The sequence below is a fragment of the Dacryopinax primogenitus genome, assembly GCF_000292625.1.
Source record: "Dacryopinax primogenitus strain DJM-731 SS1 chromosome Unknown DACRYscaffold_9, whole genome shotgun sequence".
In the NCBI taxonomy this organism is placed as follows: domain Eukaryota; kingdom Fungi; phylum Basidiomycota; class Dacrymycetes; order Dacrymycetales; family Dacrymycetaceae; genus Dacryopinax; species Dacryopinax primogenitus.
Window position 1 is genome coordinate 331691 of NW_024467206.1, and position 12858 is coordinate 344548.

General features: G+C 52.4%; 7 protein-coding genes across 7 annotated transcripts; 1 reads left to right on the top strand and 6 right to left on the bottom strand.

Moving 5' to 3' along the window:
• Window positions 1–525: 525 nt before the first annotated feature.
• On the top strand, window positions 526–3447 carry DACRYDRAFT_116224 (DNA ligase/mRNA capping enzyme). Its single transcript, XM_040770162.1, has 15 exons — window positions 526–592; window positions 646–994; window positions 1041–1502; window positions 1551–1648; window positions 1696–1797; window positions 1845–2002; window positions 2052–2181; window positions 2235–2394; window positions 2441–2503; window positions 2553–2598; window positions 2651–2712; window positions 2767–2797; window positions 2847–2909; window positions 2959–3026; window positions 3073–3447. Exons 1-15 carry the CDS (start codon window positions 534–536, stop codon window positions 3163–3165), a joined length of 1944 nt encoding a protein of 647 aa, XP_040628668.1. The 5' UTR covers window positions 526–533; the 3' UTR covers window positions 3166–3447.
• A 229-nt stretch (window positions 3448–3676) lies between these two features.
• On the bottom strand, window positions 3677–4721 carry DACRYDRAFT_107509 (uncharacterized protein; the record flags this gene model as incomplete). The annotated part of the gene is made up of 4 exons (XM_040768488.1): window positions 3677–4110; window positions 4166–4304; window positions 4358–4656; window positions 4712–4721. 4 exons carry the CDS (start codon window positions 4719–4721, stop codon window positions 3677–3679), a joined length of 882 nt encoding a protein of 293 aa, XP_040628669.1.
• A 936-nt stretch (window positions 4722–5657) lies between these two features.
• DACRYDRAFT_22170 (uncharacterized protein) lies at window positions 5658–6517 on the bottom strand. Its single transcript, XM_040772713.1, has 2 exons — window positions 6343–6517; window positions 5658–6292 (listed from the first exon to the last, which is right to left on the bottom strand). Exons 1-2 carry the CDS (start codon window positions 6493–6495, stop codon window positions 5669–5671), a joined length of 777 nt encoding a protein of 258 aa, XP_040628670.1. The 5' UTR covers window positions 6496–6517; the 3' UTR covers window positions 5658–5668.
• Window positions 6518–6719: 202 nt separating this feature from the next.
• Window positions 6720–7595, bottom strand: DACRYDRAFT_116226 (acyl-CoA N-acyltransferase; the record flags this gene model as incomplete). The annotated part of the gene is made up of 2 exons (XM_040770163.1): window positions 6720–7402; window positions 7452–7595. 2 exons carry the CDS (start codon window positions 7593–7595, stop codon window positions 6776–6778), a joined length of 771 nt encoding a protein of 256 aa, XP_040628671.1. The 3' UTR covers window positions 6720–6775.
• A 510-nt stretch (window positions 7596–8105) lies between these two features.
• DACRYDRAFT_15794 (uncharacterized protein) lies at window positions 8106–8702 on the bottom strand (the record flags this gene model as incomplete). Its single annotated transcript, XM_040771139.1, has 2 exons — window positions 8106–8492; window positions 8547–8702. The coding sequence occupies 2 exons, from the start codon at window positions 8700–8702 to the stop codon at window positions 8106–8108; spliced, it is 543 nt and encodes a 180-aa protein (XP_040628672.1).
• A 442-nt stretch (window positions 8703–9144) lies between these two features.
• On the bottom strand, window positions 9145–9812 carry DACRYDRAFT_22172 (uncharacterized protein; the record flags this gene model as incomplete). The annotated part of the gene is made up of 1 exon (XM_040772714.1): window positions 9145–9812. A coding segment is annotated over one exon (668 nt), but the record flags the coding sequence as incomplete, so codon positions are not given.
• A 264-nt stretch (window positions 9813–10076) lies between these two features.
• DACRYDRAFT_52436 (kinase-like protein) lies at window positions 10077–11673 on the bottom strand (the record flags this gene model as incomplete). Its single annotated transcript, XM_040775108.1, has 7 exons — window positions 10077–10685; window positions 10737–10997; window positions 11049–11158; window positions 11216–11307; window positions 11366–11462; window positions 11521–11578; window positions 11647–11673. The coding sequence occupies 7 exons, from the start codon at window positions 11671–11673 to the stop codon at window positions 10077–10079; spliced, it is 1254 nt and encodes a 417-aa protein (XP_040628674.1).
• Between the last annotated feature and the right edge of the window lie 1185 nt (window positions 11674–12858).

Sequence of the window (12858 nt, forward strand, 5' to 3'; positions counted from 1 at the left end):
TAGGGCCGCGCCGCGCCGCGAGTAGATAGAGGCCTGGTTCTTTGAGCAGCCAATCCGATGACGAGTCGGCCAGAATTGCCTTGACGAGGAAGTCCTGTATACATGATCAATCGAATCACACTATTCGGACGGCCAAGACACGACCACACCATTTCGTCCAGTACACATATTATCTTTAGTCAAAGCGCAGGTCATTCAGCGGAAGACATCATTGATCAGAACACGGTCGCACCCCCCCCTTCGACTGTACAGCTTTACGTTGGTGGGAATCGGGAGAAGCGCAGATGTTCGTTACCTCATGGGGTGCAGAGTCTTCGGGAATTAATCCCACGTGGCTAACTTGAAGGGCCGATACGCGTGCTTGTGCATTTGAAGCGTCCCGTGGCGCCCCCTTGGCCAGTGGATCCTTAAGTTTGTACAACTTGTACATATTTGGACTTTCTAATTATCTAACGCCCAACTGGCCTTCGGCTCTCCCTTCATGGAACCTGTATTCTAGCTAAACCGGTTGAGCTTTTCCCCGTGGTCCGGTCATGGATGGAGCCGCAATTCGCGTCTCGACATGCCAGGAGCATGTCATTCCCTTTAATTTGTGAGGGAACGTCCCTTCCACTCGTAACGTGTGGTGCTAACAGTGGACGTCAGCTTTGCTCGCCTTATCGAAGAGTTTGCGAAGGTCAAGCCGCAAAGGGCCACTCAGTGTTCAGCACCCTGCAGTTTCAGGAAACACATTGATGTATTGGACTCTTGGATCGCAAGGCTTGATCGACCATTGCCACCAGGCACAGGCGCGGTTCTGTTTCGTTTACTATTTCCATGCGAAGATAAAGACAGAAAGTACAACTTGCAGGAGAGTAAACTCTCCCGTTTGTTGGCGGATATCTTCGTCGTGGATGTTGGATCCGGCAAGCGGGGGCATCGGCTTTCCACCTGGCAGGACTCAGACGAGGGCTGCCTCGGACGTGAGGTACAAATGATTCTCATGGAAGTTTATGTATGATGTTTTGCTGTGCAATTATCAGCAGCTGACGTATGACCAGAGCGGTGAAGACCATCCGACCAACCCGACAATACATGAAGCTGATTCTTTATTGGAGGAATTGGCTGCGACCTCGCCGTGGTCCAATATCAAGTTCTCAACGCCTTCACCTCAACGACGTTCAGCTAAGCGGATCCTCTCCGACTTATACCGGGATCTCACTCCTTTCGGAGCGGCGGTGATGACCCAGGTCTTGCTTAAGGACCTTCGCCCCTTGGCGTATCCCCAACCGGCAGCAAGCATGTCCGCCTCGCTGATTGATTTCAATTCCAAGGCCTACGAGGAAATTACGCCGCACATGGCTATGCGGGCTTGGCATCCGAAAATGTGCTACCTATACAAGACGAACAGTAAACTGGATGCTGTCGCCGATGCCGTTGAGAAGTTGGAATCATGGGAGGCATCTGTCCAACCGGGGATCCGACTCGATCCATTTTCGCCAATGGTCGGGGTTCCCGTAGAGGTATGTATGGAGTTCCACTTTTTCGTCTTGATTCTAATATTACGAAAGATTGCCAAGTGCGTTCAAGGCCATTCGTACAGTTATGCTCTCAGCCGGCTTGTCGGGTCAGAACGGGTGTACGCCGAAACGAAGTACGACGGGGAACGGTATATGACATGTCTTTTGTGACAGATCAATCGCTGATCCTATCCAGGATGCAGATACATGTGGATTTTTCCCAGCCAGCTAGTTCGCAAATCCGAATTTTTAGCAAGAGCAAACGCGACAGCACGCAAGACCGCATCGCCACGCACAGGTGAGTGCTGAACAAATCATATTGTCCTATTCTCAGGCATGTATCAGTATCATCCGAGCCTCTTTAGGGATACACCCTGGAAGCAAGGCACATGAGAAACTGTTGGAGCGTCTTGGATCAAGCACTGCAAGAACATCTGTCATACATTCCGCCATTCTGGAAGCAGAAATGGTAGCCTATTGTGAGCTGTCAGCCGATATTGACAGTGCGTACCACGGTCCCCCCCATGCTGTGCCCTTATACTCCGTCATCAGAATTCTGGCGCATTCGAGGTATCCTCGGAGCTACTGCCCGGGGTGTGCGACGAAGGGCCCCTCGCAAGGCTAAATACGATTCTGATATATCCGACAGCGAGGACGAGACCCGCTTCGAGTTTTCTGAAACGTACGCTTCCCTTTTGACTGGGTCTTCAAGTTCTGCCTTATGAAGGAGATTAGTCAAGATTCACTGGTATCGAACGGCACCGCTTCCGAAACCCGCCACTTCATGCTCGTCTATTTCGATATTCTACAACTCAATGGAACAAGCTTGTTGAGAAGACCGTACGAGCATCGAAGATTCGTGTTGAAACAGGTCATTGCTCCTGTAACTGGATTTGTGGGTCATGCTATCAGATTCCGACTTGAGACTCATTTGCTCATAGACTCGAATTGCGCGGTCTCTAACAATAGGCCTAGGTGGATCACAATCTTCTGCTTCGCTGGAGGTGTGTAGTTGCCAAAACACTCCGTTGCTGTGCTTGAGCGTACTTCCAGCGATTGCAACAACACTTTAGGCGGGAGACAGAAGAATACAAAGAAGGTACTTTGGTCCAAATCACTGGTGTCATGTGTCCCTTACACCGATGGGATAGAGGGCATTGTTCTGAAAGCAGGAGAGTCTGTGTACAATGACTATCAAAAGCCATGGATCAAGGTATGCAGATGTTGATTTCTTTGGCATCCTTCCTTAACCATGAGCCCTTGACAGATCAAGCGCGACTACATCAGAGGATATGGTGGTAAGAGGACCGCCTCGCTACTACAGATATGTGCTGAGGAGAGCTTCAGATACCCTTGACTTTGTCATCCTTGGCACTGGATGGAGCAAGGAACGCGGTCGAGAACTCAGAGGTGAGACTATCGTTATGGGGTATGCATAGCTTGATATTTCCCTCTGAAGTGGGCCCATCGGTTAACACGACCTTTCATGTGGGTTGTGTCACGAACATGGCGGAAGTCAAACTTCAAGTGAAAACTATTTCGCGAAATATCCGCTCGCACTGACGATCTACAGCGATCTGTTCGACCCCATTTTGAGGTGTACTTCACTGTTGAATATGGATTTTGCCGAGACTCCGATTGCACGTTGGTCGACCTCATTCAGTGACACATTCTCAACCCTCGAAGCATTTTTCATTGCGTGTGGCTGGTGTGCGGAACGAACACTGCCCATACGGAAAACCTTTCGCCATGGCGTCGTATTTATTAATTATTCTCAATCCCACACGATCATCGATACCCTCAGAACAATGCAATACGATCTTCAGCAACGGAATAGCGATGTACGACTACGGCTCTTAGTGTGTATGCCGGAGGAACTGGAGGCCAGCGCCGGGAATGAGGAACATGTATTACGACCATTGTGGGTGTCTGACTAGCACGCATTCATATCATTATGGTCCACTCTAATAAATATTCGCACGTTCAACAATGACTCATTTCGTTGGTCTAGCGTTGTGGACGTTCAATGATTGACATTATCTGAAAAAGAGAATACGGTCGTGGTTCAACCAATTTGCATATCACTTCTTATTCTTTCAATGAATCAACAAGAAGACTTCCATGCGAACCCATTTACATGCCTCTCAAATAGATCAACACAACGCAACCTTATGTGTTCAGCCTAAAACCCACAATCCAACAAGAGCCGACGCAGAAAGACAAACCGTACTGAAAATACTCACGTAGCCTGGCAAGAACACCCACATGTAGGCCAGTATTCCCAGGATGGCAAGGACGAACCCGACCAGGGTGATCCCAACACATGCAGAATTCACTGCTGTCAGATCCATTGGCAACTTGGGAATCCCGTGCGTGCCTTGAGACTCGATGTTTGCGCTTTGCATCCCTGTCCTCCGTGCACTGAAAGAGAAGGGATGAAGTCGTGTCACGCTGATGTAGTTCGCATCGACATGCGGAGAGGCGAGAGTCGGATTGGTGTGCCTATTGAAGTTGGCTTGGTAGCCAGGAAAACCGCTTATTTTCTCTTCGGTACTTGCGTCGCTCAGTTCGAATCGATAGAGCGCGAAACATGCGAGGTAGGAGATGATAGCTGTGGGCACTGATGAGTACTCGAGGTGAACGATGGGAGTAAATATCCAACACACCTGCCATCCAGTGAAGAATCATCGCACCCGCCATGCTGGTTACCGCAATCCGATGCCAAACCTCAGCACTGGAATTGGTGACAACAGAAGCAGCAGCATAAGAGAGCAATTGGCTGTCGATGCCGGCAAAGAATGTGGTCTAATAACCCCGTCAAGTGAGCAAGAACTCCTGCCCAACTGTGAAAAACGTACAATTCCGCTCATCAAGCTCATCCGGCTCAGCCAAATATTGACAAGGGATAGAATCGCCTGGCGCATGGCTTCCGTCTCATGAGGGCTACTGGGTTGGGTAGCATGGGACATGACCCGAGATGCACTTTGCTTGCCGCTCCCACCGCCTCCGCCATTGCGGATAGTTGATCCCACGGTCGCCCCAGTCAGTTCAGCTTGATGGGAAGGACGCATGTCGCTTTTGCGTAAGGTGGAGAATCCACTGAACGTGAGGGGGCTGCCGTTGTAAGGGGGGAAACGGTCCGATGGGTTGGAGCGGACTGCAGGTCACGTCAATCAAGTCGAGCCTTATAAAATATGTGGGGAAGAACACACTGGATGACATCTTGCGCCTTCACGTGCAGCACAACCGAAACTGGAGGATGAGGGAAGACGTTGGAGCATAGAAGCAGGGAGAAGATATCGTCTTTTGGGGGGTATGGTTTCCCCTATCCCTTTGCGAGATCATCGTCCGCAGTTCTCCTATCTCACAGAGAGGAGTCAGAAACGTCTTGTTGAGGTCAGCTATAGAAGCTCGATTTCAGACCGCGTGCTGCCATGTTAAAGGGGAGGGCGGGGTTACGGGAATACAGAGTCCGAAAAGGGGCACAACGCCTTGACCAAAAGGAATGGTTGTGTTCAAGAAAAAGCACACATATGGATGTCACGTTACTGTAAAAGCGCATATTGGGGATAAGTAACCTGCCTGAACTCGTGGAATGCGCAACGGACATACCTGACTTCTCAATGACAAACTTTGATTCGCAAAAATGCAGAATTATCTCCCCTTTTCCGAGACACGTGATCGACATCGGCGGAGAATGGCAGATTGGTTAAAGGACAATCACTGTCCATGAATAAGATCAGCGAGCTGGTAAAAAAAAGCCAATCGCTGTTCGATGAATCGGCATCGTCGTCGAATTTTCGGATTGTCTGCGTGGAGCTTCCTGATTGGTGCGTCCACGCCTTCTCCTGCTTCGGCTTCTCCTGAGTTCTTCTCCCATCATGTCGGCGAGCACAAGTATTCCGGCTGCACAGAGCAATCTCAGCTCCGATTTGGACTAACGTGAATATGCACTCAGATTCTGAGCTAGGTCATACTGACTCGAAGAGTGCAATCAATGTTACTGAATTTCGGCCTTCCAAGCCTTGCCAGGGTGAACAAACAATACACTTACCTCTGTTGTGTTTTAAATTTGTACATCGACACGAAAGGAGCAATAGTGATACACCATTTGGCATGAGATTGCCTTGATATTTTAGGTATGTGGTCGGCAGGTATGTATTGTTCCATCAATTCCTACTCATGAGCGCATCTACTTTTTCTCTTACACCTTCCTTCCAGTCATCCCAACACACGCTCAACATGGCCGTGTGCCTCCCCTTTCCCCTCGCTCCATCCCCTTCATCCGGTCTATCCAATCCCTCCTTCCCTTCCGGCAAAACGATATGCCACCTCGAGACGCCTTCATCCCTGAATCCAAGTCGTTTCGCCGCCTCCACACTCCGAGTATTGAGCGCGTTCGCCTTCCACTGTGCTCTCCGAAGTCCCAGTCCTCCAAGGGAAGGAGAGTCGAGCAGGTAGTGCATGAGCAAGCCCGTCGCGTGTGTCCCTACGTGCGTGCGCTGGAACTCGGGTAGGTAAAGTACGTATCCGATCTCGGCCTGACTCTGCGCTGCGCTTGCGGCTAGGAGACCGGTCACGCCTGCGAACGCGCCTGGGAGGGAGGCGTCTTCCTTGTCTGGACGGGTGAGGTCGAACACTGCAAACCAGGTCGAGCTGGGATCGGAGGCGATGAGGCGGTCATAGATATGAAGCGAAGATACGAGGTCAGTTAGTGGTCCGTAGCCCACGTATTTGAATAATTCGGGATGGGCGGCGGAGCGTGTCATGAGCAGTGGCATATGTACCGTAGGCTGAGCACCGTCATCCTCAACATTTGGTCGGCAAGAGTTTGCAGACGTACAATAAAAGGTACAAGCCGAACCTTCCCACTATCCAGCTCTTTCACAGGCAGTACAAAGTTCATGTCGTGTACACCTTCAGGCGGGTTCAGCAGCTCCTCGGTCGTCTTAACATCCTTCGTCGGGGGAGCGTAGTTGTTCACCACCGTGACCATCTTTCTATCCAGTTGATATCGCACTAGAGGGGGATGTGTAGCTCAGGAAGTGTGGCAAGGGAATGCATGTTGGGATGGCAATGGGGGGTCGAGGTGACTCGACGCGGGAAGACGGCCGAACGGTGAAGGAATAGACGCCCGTGCAAGTCATCTCTTCCCTTATCTTCACAGGGCTGCTTAACGGACATATGGATTCTGTACAGTGATTGTCACGGTGTTTGTGTACTTGAATTCGATCTTCGAGGTAACTTGAAAGCGATACATTCATCAACAACTTCAATTATCCGGCGCGATTCATTAACATCTCAATCCTCTCCCTTCCTCCTTCTTGCCAATCCTCCCAACAGAGACTCAACAACGCCGAATGCCTCCCAGGTCCTGTGAGTCCATCGGGCTCCGTAGGCGGGTCAAGGCCCTCCTTCCCCTCCGAAAGCACCATATGCCATCTGAGCGTTCCCTCTCTCTTGAACCCCAACCGTTCTGCAGCTTGGATACTTTTCGCATTGAGTTCGTTTGCGCGCCATTGCACACGCCTTAATCCCAGCCCTCCTTGTGTCGGGGAATCTAAGAGCCAGTGAAGTAACAAACCCGCCGAGTGGGTCCCCACATGAGTTTTCTGAAACTCCGGTAGATAGACAACACACGCCAGCTCGGCTTGATTTTGCTCTCTACTCGCTTCCCACAAACCGATCGTCCCCGCAAATGCTCCGCCCAACTCTGGCTTGTCTAGATCCTCCCGAGTCAGGTCAAGCACGGCGTACCAGATACCGCCGGGGTTCGAGCGGATGAAGACCTCGTACATTTGGAGAGAGGATGGGAGGTCGTCTAGGGGGCCGTAGGCGGTGTGATGGAAGAGTTCCGGATGGGCGGCGGGGCGGGTGACGAGGAGGGGCATGTGTACTGAAGGCTGGAGATACAGTCAGCTTCGTTTACTAGATCGGAATGATACTACGTACAATAAAGGGTACAAGTCGGACTTTACCGCTGTCTAACTCCTTGAGCGGGAACACAAAGTTAACGTCGTGCACCTCGTTGAGGAGCTCCTCCATCGTCTTGACATTTGGTCGTGCAGGAGCGTAGTTGTTGACTACCTTGTCCATATTTCCGGTCTATTTGATATTGTACTAATGATTGCAAGATTTCTGCGGCGTGAAAAAAACAAAAGGACAGGAAGGACAGCATGACAATCGACGCGGATGTTCGGCGGTAAAAGCCGGTGAAATAGGCGCCCATGCTCACGGCTATTTGTCATACCATTTATACGGCTGATAATGAACATTTCCCCACATGTTCGTTACATTGGTTATAGCGACCGAAGAATCTACGATTCGTGTATCACCAATCAGTATCTTGTTTGTCCTTGGTATGCAAGCTCAATCGCGACTCATCAACTTCTTGATCCTCTCCCTCCCCCCTTTCTGCCAATCATCCCAACAGAGACTCAACAATGCGGAATGCCTCCCTGGCCCTGTGAGCCCATCCCCCTCCGTAGGCGGGTCAAGTCCTTCCTTCCCCTCCGAGAGCACCATATGCCATCTGAGCGTTCCCTCTCTCTTGAACCCCAACCGTTCTGCAGCTTGGATACATTTCGCATTGGGTTCATTTGCGCGTTATTGTACACGCTTCAGCCCCAGTCCTCCTTGCGCCGGAGAATCCAAGAGCCAACGGAGCAGCAGGCCAGACGCATGAGTCCCCACATGCGTCCTCTGGAACTCCGGGAGATACGTCACAAACGCGACCTCAGCCTGACTCTGCCCCGTACTCGCTCCAATCAAACCGGTCATACCCGCTAGCCGGCCCCCCATCTCCGGGAGTACGGGGTCAGCCTGGGTCAGGTCGAGCACTGCGAACAACGTAGCAGAAGGCTCGGCGCGGATGTGTTGATCGTGCCATTCCAAAGCGGAGGAGAGAGTGGGGAAGGGGCCGAAGGAAGTGTATCTGTTCAGCTCTGAGTGGGGCTGGGCCCGCACGTGAAGGAGGGGCATGTGCACCGATGGCTACCAGCCATTGTCGATCAGACCCCTTCCGATATGGAGAATAGCTAAACGCACTAAGAAAGGCACAAGTCGGACTTTGTCGCTCTCCAGCTCCCGGAGAGGGAACACAAAGTTGACGTCGTATACCCCTTCGGGAGGGTTCAGCAGCTCATTGGCAGTCTTGATCTCATTTGCCGGCGCGGTGTAGTGATTCACTAGCTTGACGTTCATCTTGCCGTGGCTCTAGTTCTACAGGGTGGTTGCCAGAGAGCTGTGTGAATGATTTATTGTCCCCCGAACTCGGCAACATTCCGGTAATTATGAACATGACTCCACGAGGATATTTCCCGGTCACGATGACTCGACGTAAAGGTGCCGTAAGTCCGTAAATGCCGGGGAAGCGCATGTGTTTCATGAAGAATACGCCAAGTCAGCACATTTGGCCATCTAATCGAAGGAGGGCTCACAAGGAGAAACTGTCAACACTGATGTTAATTGGCATTATTGATCATACAACATTGTTTGTACATGTCCGGTTCTGTACTGTTCTTGTCTCCTTCCCCTCCTACATACCCTTGGCAAAACGCGTCCGATAGTCCACCAGATCCTGACCACACGAGACCGCAGGACAGGCCCGAGTCAAAGGCCCAACATCCCCAGCTTCGGACTCATCTTCCACCTCCCCGGCGACCCCGGGGGAGATCTCGTCTTCCCCGCTGCTGCCACCCCTGCCGGTCCAGCCTCGCCCGCCCTAGCCTGGAGCTCTCGGAGTGCCGCGGCTGCTGTCGTCCCCTGAACGACTGGGGGAGTCGGGGCTGCACGAATGACCCCCGTTGGCACAGGGAAAGGAACGGCCGGAGCTGCTCTGGGAAACCTGACTCCGCAGTCCCTCGGCGCCCCTTCACCGCACTTCACGTGACATCTCATCCCACAATCGTCGCATTCCAGTGCTGCGGCCTTGCCCAATCGTCGGTGGCAGAGGTCGCATTTGGCATTCTGGGCTTGCGATTTGACCGTGAGCGGCGAGAAGAAGAAGTTCAACGGAGACCAACCACTCCCTCCGCCGCCGCCCGCCGAGGTGGGAGTGGTGCTGCGCAGGTTTGGGTTCGACCGGACAGGGTTGGACGCAGGTCTGATGAGGGTGAATCGATGGACGAGCACCTGGGACGAAGCCTGGCTGAGGACGCTTGGATTCGGAGCATCAGAAGGCTGAGGGATGCTTGTGTGAACTCTGTTGGCAGGCGGGGCCACATCAAGTCCCAATTGGTTCGCCGAGGCAGGAGCAAACCTCGAACCCGATGGGGTTGGGTATTGCACCCCCTCGTCGACGTAGGCCTTCATCTTCTCCCCTGTCGCAGGATCAATACCCCCATTGGCAGCAGAAGGGCCCTTGACCGCCGTGGGAGAGATCCTCGTGGTTGAATACGAGGCTCTGACGGTGATTGTCGATCCGAGCTCGGCCTGCTCAGGTGTGAATGTATCCTCCGTGACGGGGTCTCCAGCTTGCCGGTCCAACAAATGCGTCACAGATGTTGGTTCAGAAGGGATAACATCTACGAAATAGGACAACATAACGTCAATATTCCCTTCCCTTCCGGAAGCAAATCACGTACCAGCTTGAGACCACCCGCTCCTATCCCCCAACATCGAGCTCCGGCCTATCATGACACTTCCGTATTCGGCCCAGCTCGGAGTACGCTTAACGACTGCGGGCTGGTCAGGCACAAGAGGCTCGTCTTGCTCGTCTGGCGCGTCGTCGGCATCGTCCTCGCCCTCGATCGCGGCTTCGACCTGTAACGTTTCGGGCTCCTCGCCATACTCGGAAGGTGGCGAGGCAGGTACGTCGATAGGGCTGACACGAGGGGGTACTTGGATATCCTCAATCCGTATGGCGGAAAATCGGATGTCCTTTCCCACGCCCATACCAAAGCTGGGGATCCTCGGGGCCTGCCTCGGCCGTCTGCTCCCAGCTCCCGCTCCAGCGACGCCAGTCAAGAACTTTATTGTCCCCACCGGCTTGAGGTCTTCGTCCCCTCGGGCGAGAACTTGCGCCTCGATAGCCGAGAGACGGGAGAGGACTTCAACCATCGATGGTCGTTTGGCAGGGAAGACGCTACAGCAGTCAAGTGCGAGCTGAATGAGTTCCGGTGGACAGCCGGGGGAGGAGAGTGCATAAAGCTCCCTCGGGTCCAGAGAATACATCGGCGCTGCTCGCTGTCAAAGGATGAGACAAGGAGCCTGGTTACAGAAGCATAAGCAATGTACCTTGAACGTCCGATCATCTGCCACCCTCCTGCAGGCAATCTCACAATAGATTACCCCCAGACTAAACACGTCGGTAGGTAGATCAAATGGATCGCCCATGAGGATTTCGGGGCTCATATATGCGTCCGTCCCACAATAAGTCAGACGTTTCGCTTCCTCTGGGGACCGCGGCGTAATGCGGGCAAAGCCGAAGTCGGTGATCTTAAGCCGGCCATTGGAGGTGAGCAGCAGGTTCTCGCCCTTGATATCCCGGTGAACGCACTGCATCAATCGATCAGCGCGATGGCAAGGATCGAAAGAAGGGAGATGCACCTTCCGAGCGTGTAGGTAGGCGAGAGCGCGAGCAATATCGATGCAGAAGCTCAGTCTAAGGCGCCATGGGAAAGGCTTGCTCTTCGCAAAGATGTACTGGCGAAGATTACCTGACCGCACACACTACCGGTCAGCATTGTTCATGTACCTTGGGCGGACATACACACCATTCTCGATGAACTCGGAGATGATGAAAACCCTCCCGTCTGGGGCGTACGAAAGACCAAGGAAGAGCACCACATTGGGGTGTCTCGCCTCGCTTTTCGCATACATCAGCATCCCCGATCCTCCTATAGCGTAAACAGGAGAAGACGTACCGCATCAACTTCCACTCTCGCTCGAAGTACTTCCTCACGTCGTAATCCGTGCTCGGGAGCACCTCTTTGATGGCGACATCCGTGCCAAGGTAAGTGCCTGTCCCGAAAGTACGTCAGTATATGCGCATATGTAAGGGGTAGGAACAGGGGCGCACCTTTGTAGACGTTCCCGAAGCTCCCGCTGCCTAGCTTGTGCCAGTCACCTTTGAGGTCCTGGGAGAAGTTAGCATGTTCCCTGGCTATATGCGCGCGATGCGCGTGCAAAGAATGGGATGACGGACCTCATATGGGATGAGGTCAAATTGCATCTTTGACGATCACTTGACAGCGGGGATACTGTAGAGGGAGGGAATAGGAGGTGATGTGAGGGAGGGGGGTGGTGGTGGACGAGAGGAAGGGTGGGTGGGGTCGACGACTAGATGTATGCGCGTCAGAGCTGCAGGTCTTGTGTGATATGCTGAAGAGAGAAAGAGAGCGAGCAGAGACAATAGCAGAGCGAGTATAAGACAGGGTGCTGAGTGAGCGTCTATGTCTGCTTTAGTAGTCGGCGGTCAGACCTCGATCGAGATCGATCAAATAATCCAAAACCGGCTAGGAGAGTCGCTCGTGAGCTGAGCAGACTGCGACGACGTGCAGAGTGACTCCTAGAGTGACCGCAACCAGTAAATTGAACGACATGACAGCGAGCGCAGTGTCGGTGCAGTGCAGGTGAATGCCGTTTCAGCTAGGGGTTCGGTGCTGAGGGATTCGGCGCTCCTGTCTGACTGTGTTATTTTTAACCAAATCCGGCAATAAGCTTTTCGTCTTACTTAAATAGTTCGTTCGATCGCATATAAGAACTAGGCTCTTCGCGCGGTGCAGTACCTTCCGGTTGTAACCACATTAATATGTGACTTTCGAACCACCGAGGGGAGTGAGAAGGCAGTCACGTGTCTCACAGACCATATTCTCCTTCCGCTATCCGCCTCGTCTTACCTCTTGCCTCTATATCCTTTTTCTCGCTCCCTTTACTCAAGCAAACCTGCACTTTTCGCATCTCAACAACCTTACTTTGCGACACAATGACTTGGAAGTGACTATCGAGACTACTGACCGGCAGAAACTACCTGAGTGGAATTTTCGGCGAGAAGTGAGCGGACCTGACTCAGAAGATCTAGAGGAGGAGGGCACAATAATTTGCAGCTGTTACATCCCAGCTCAACACGGCCAGGTTAGTGTCTCTGCTTGAGAACTGCATACTACAAGCATCGGCTTACATTCAATACCATCCATCAAATATTGGCAGCGGTTTTGTTTTTCCGTTGCAAATGTCTCCCGAGAAAAGGACTGCCAGTTGAACTTCTACATTGATGGCTTGTATGTAGATTGCCAGGTTTTCCAGAACTTCTGTAACACCTGCTACATCTGCGAGAGTGTACTGGACAGAGTTTTCGTGTCGTCCGAGTCTTTGGCCTTCCTATCGTTTGGACGATTGACTAAGGAGACTCTCAGCG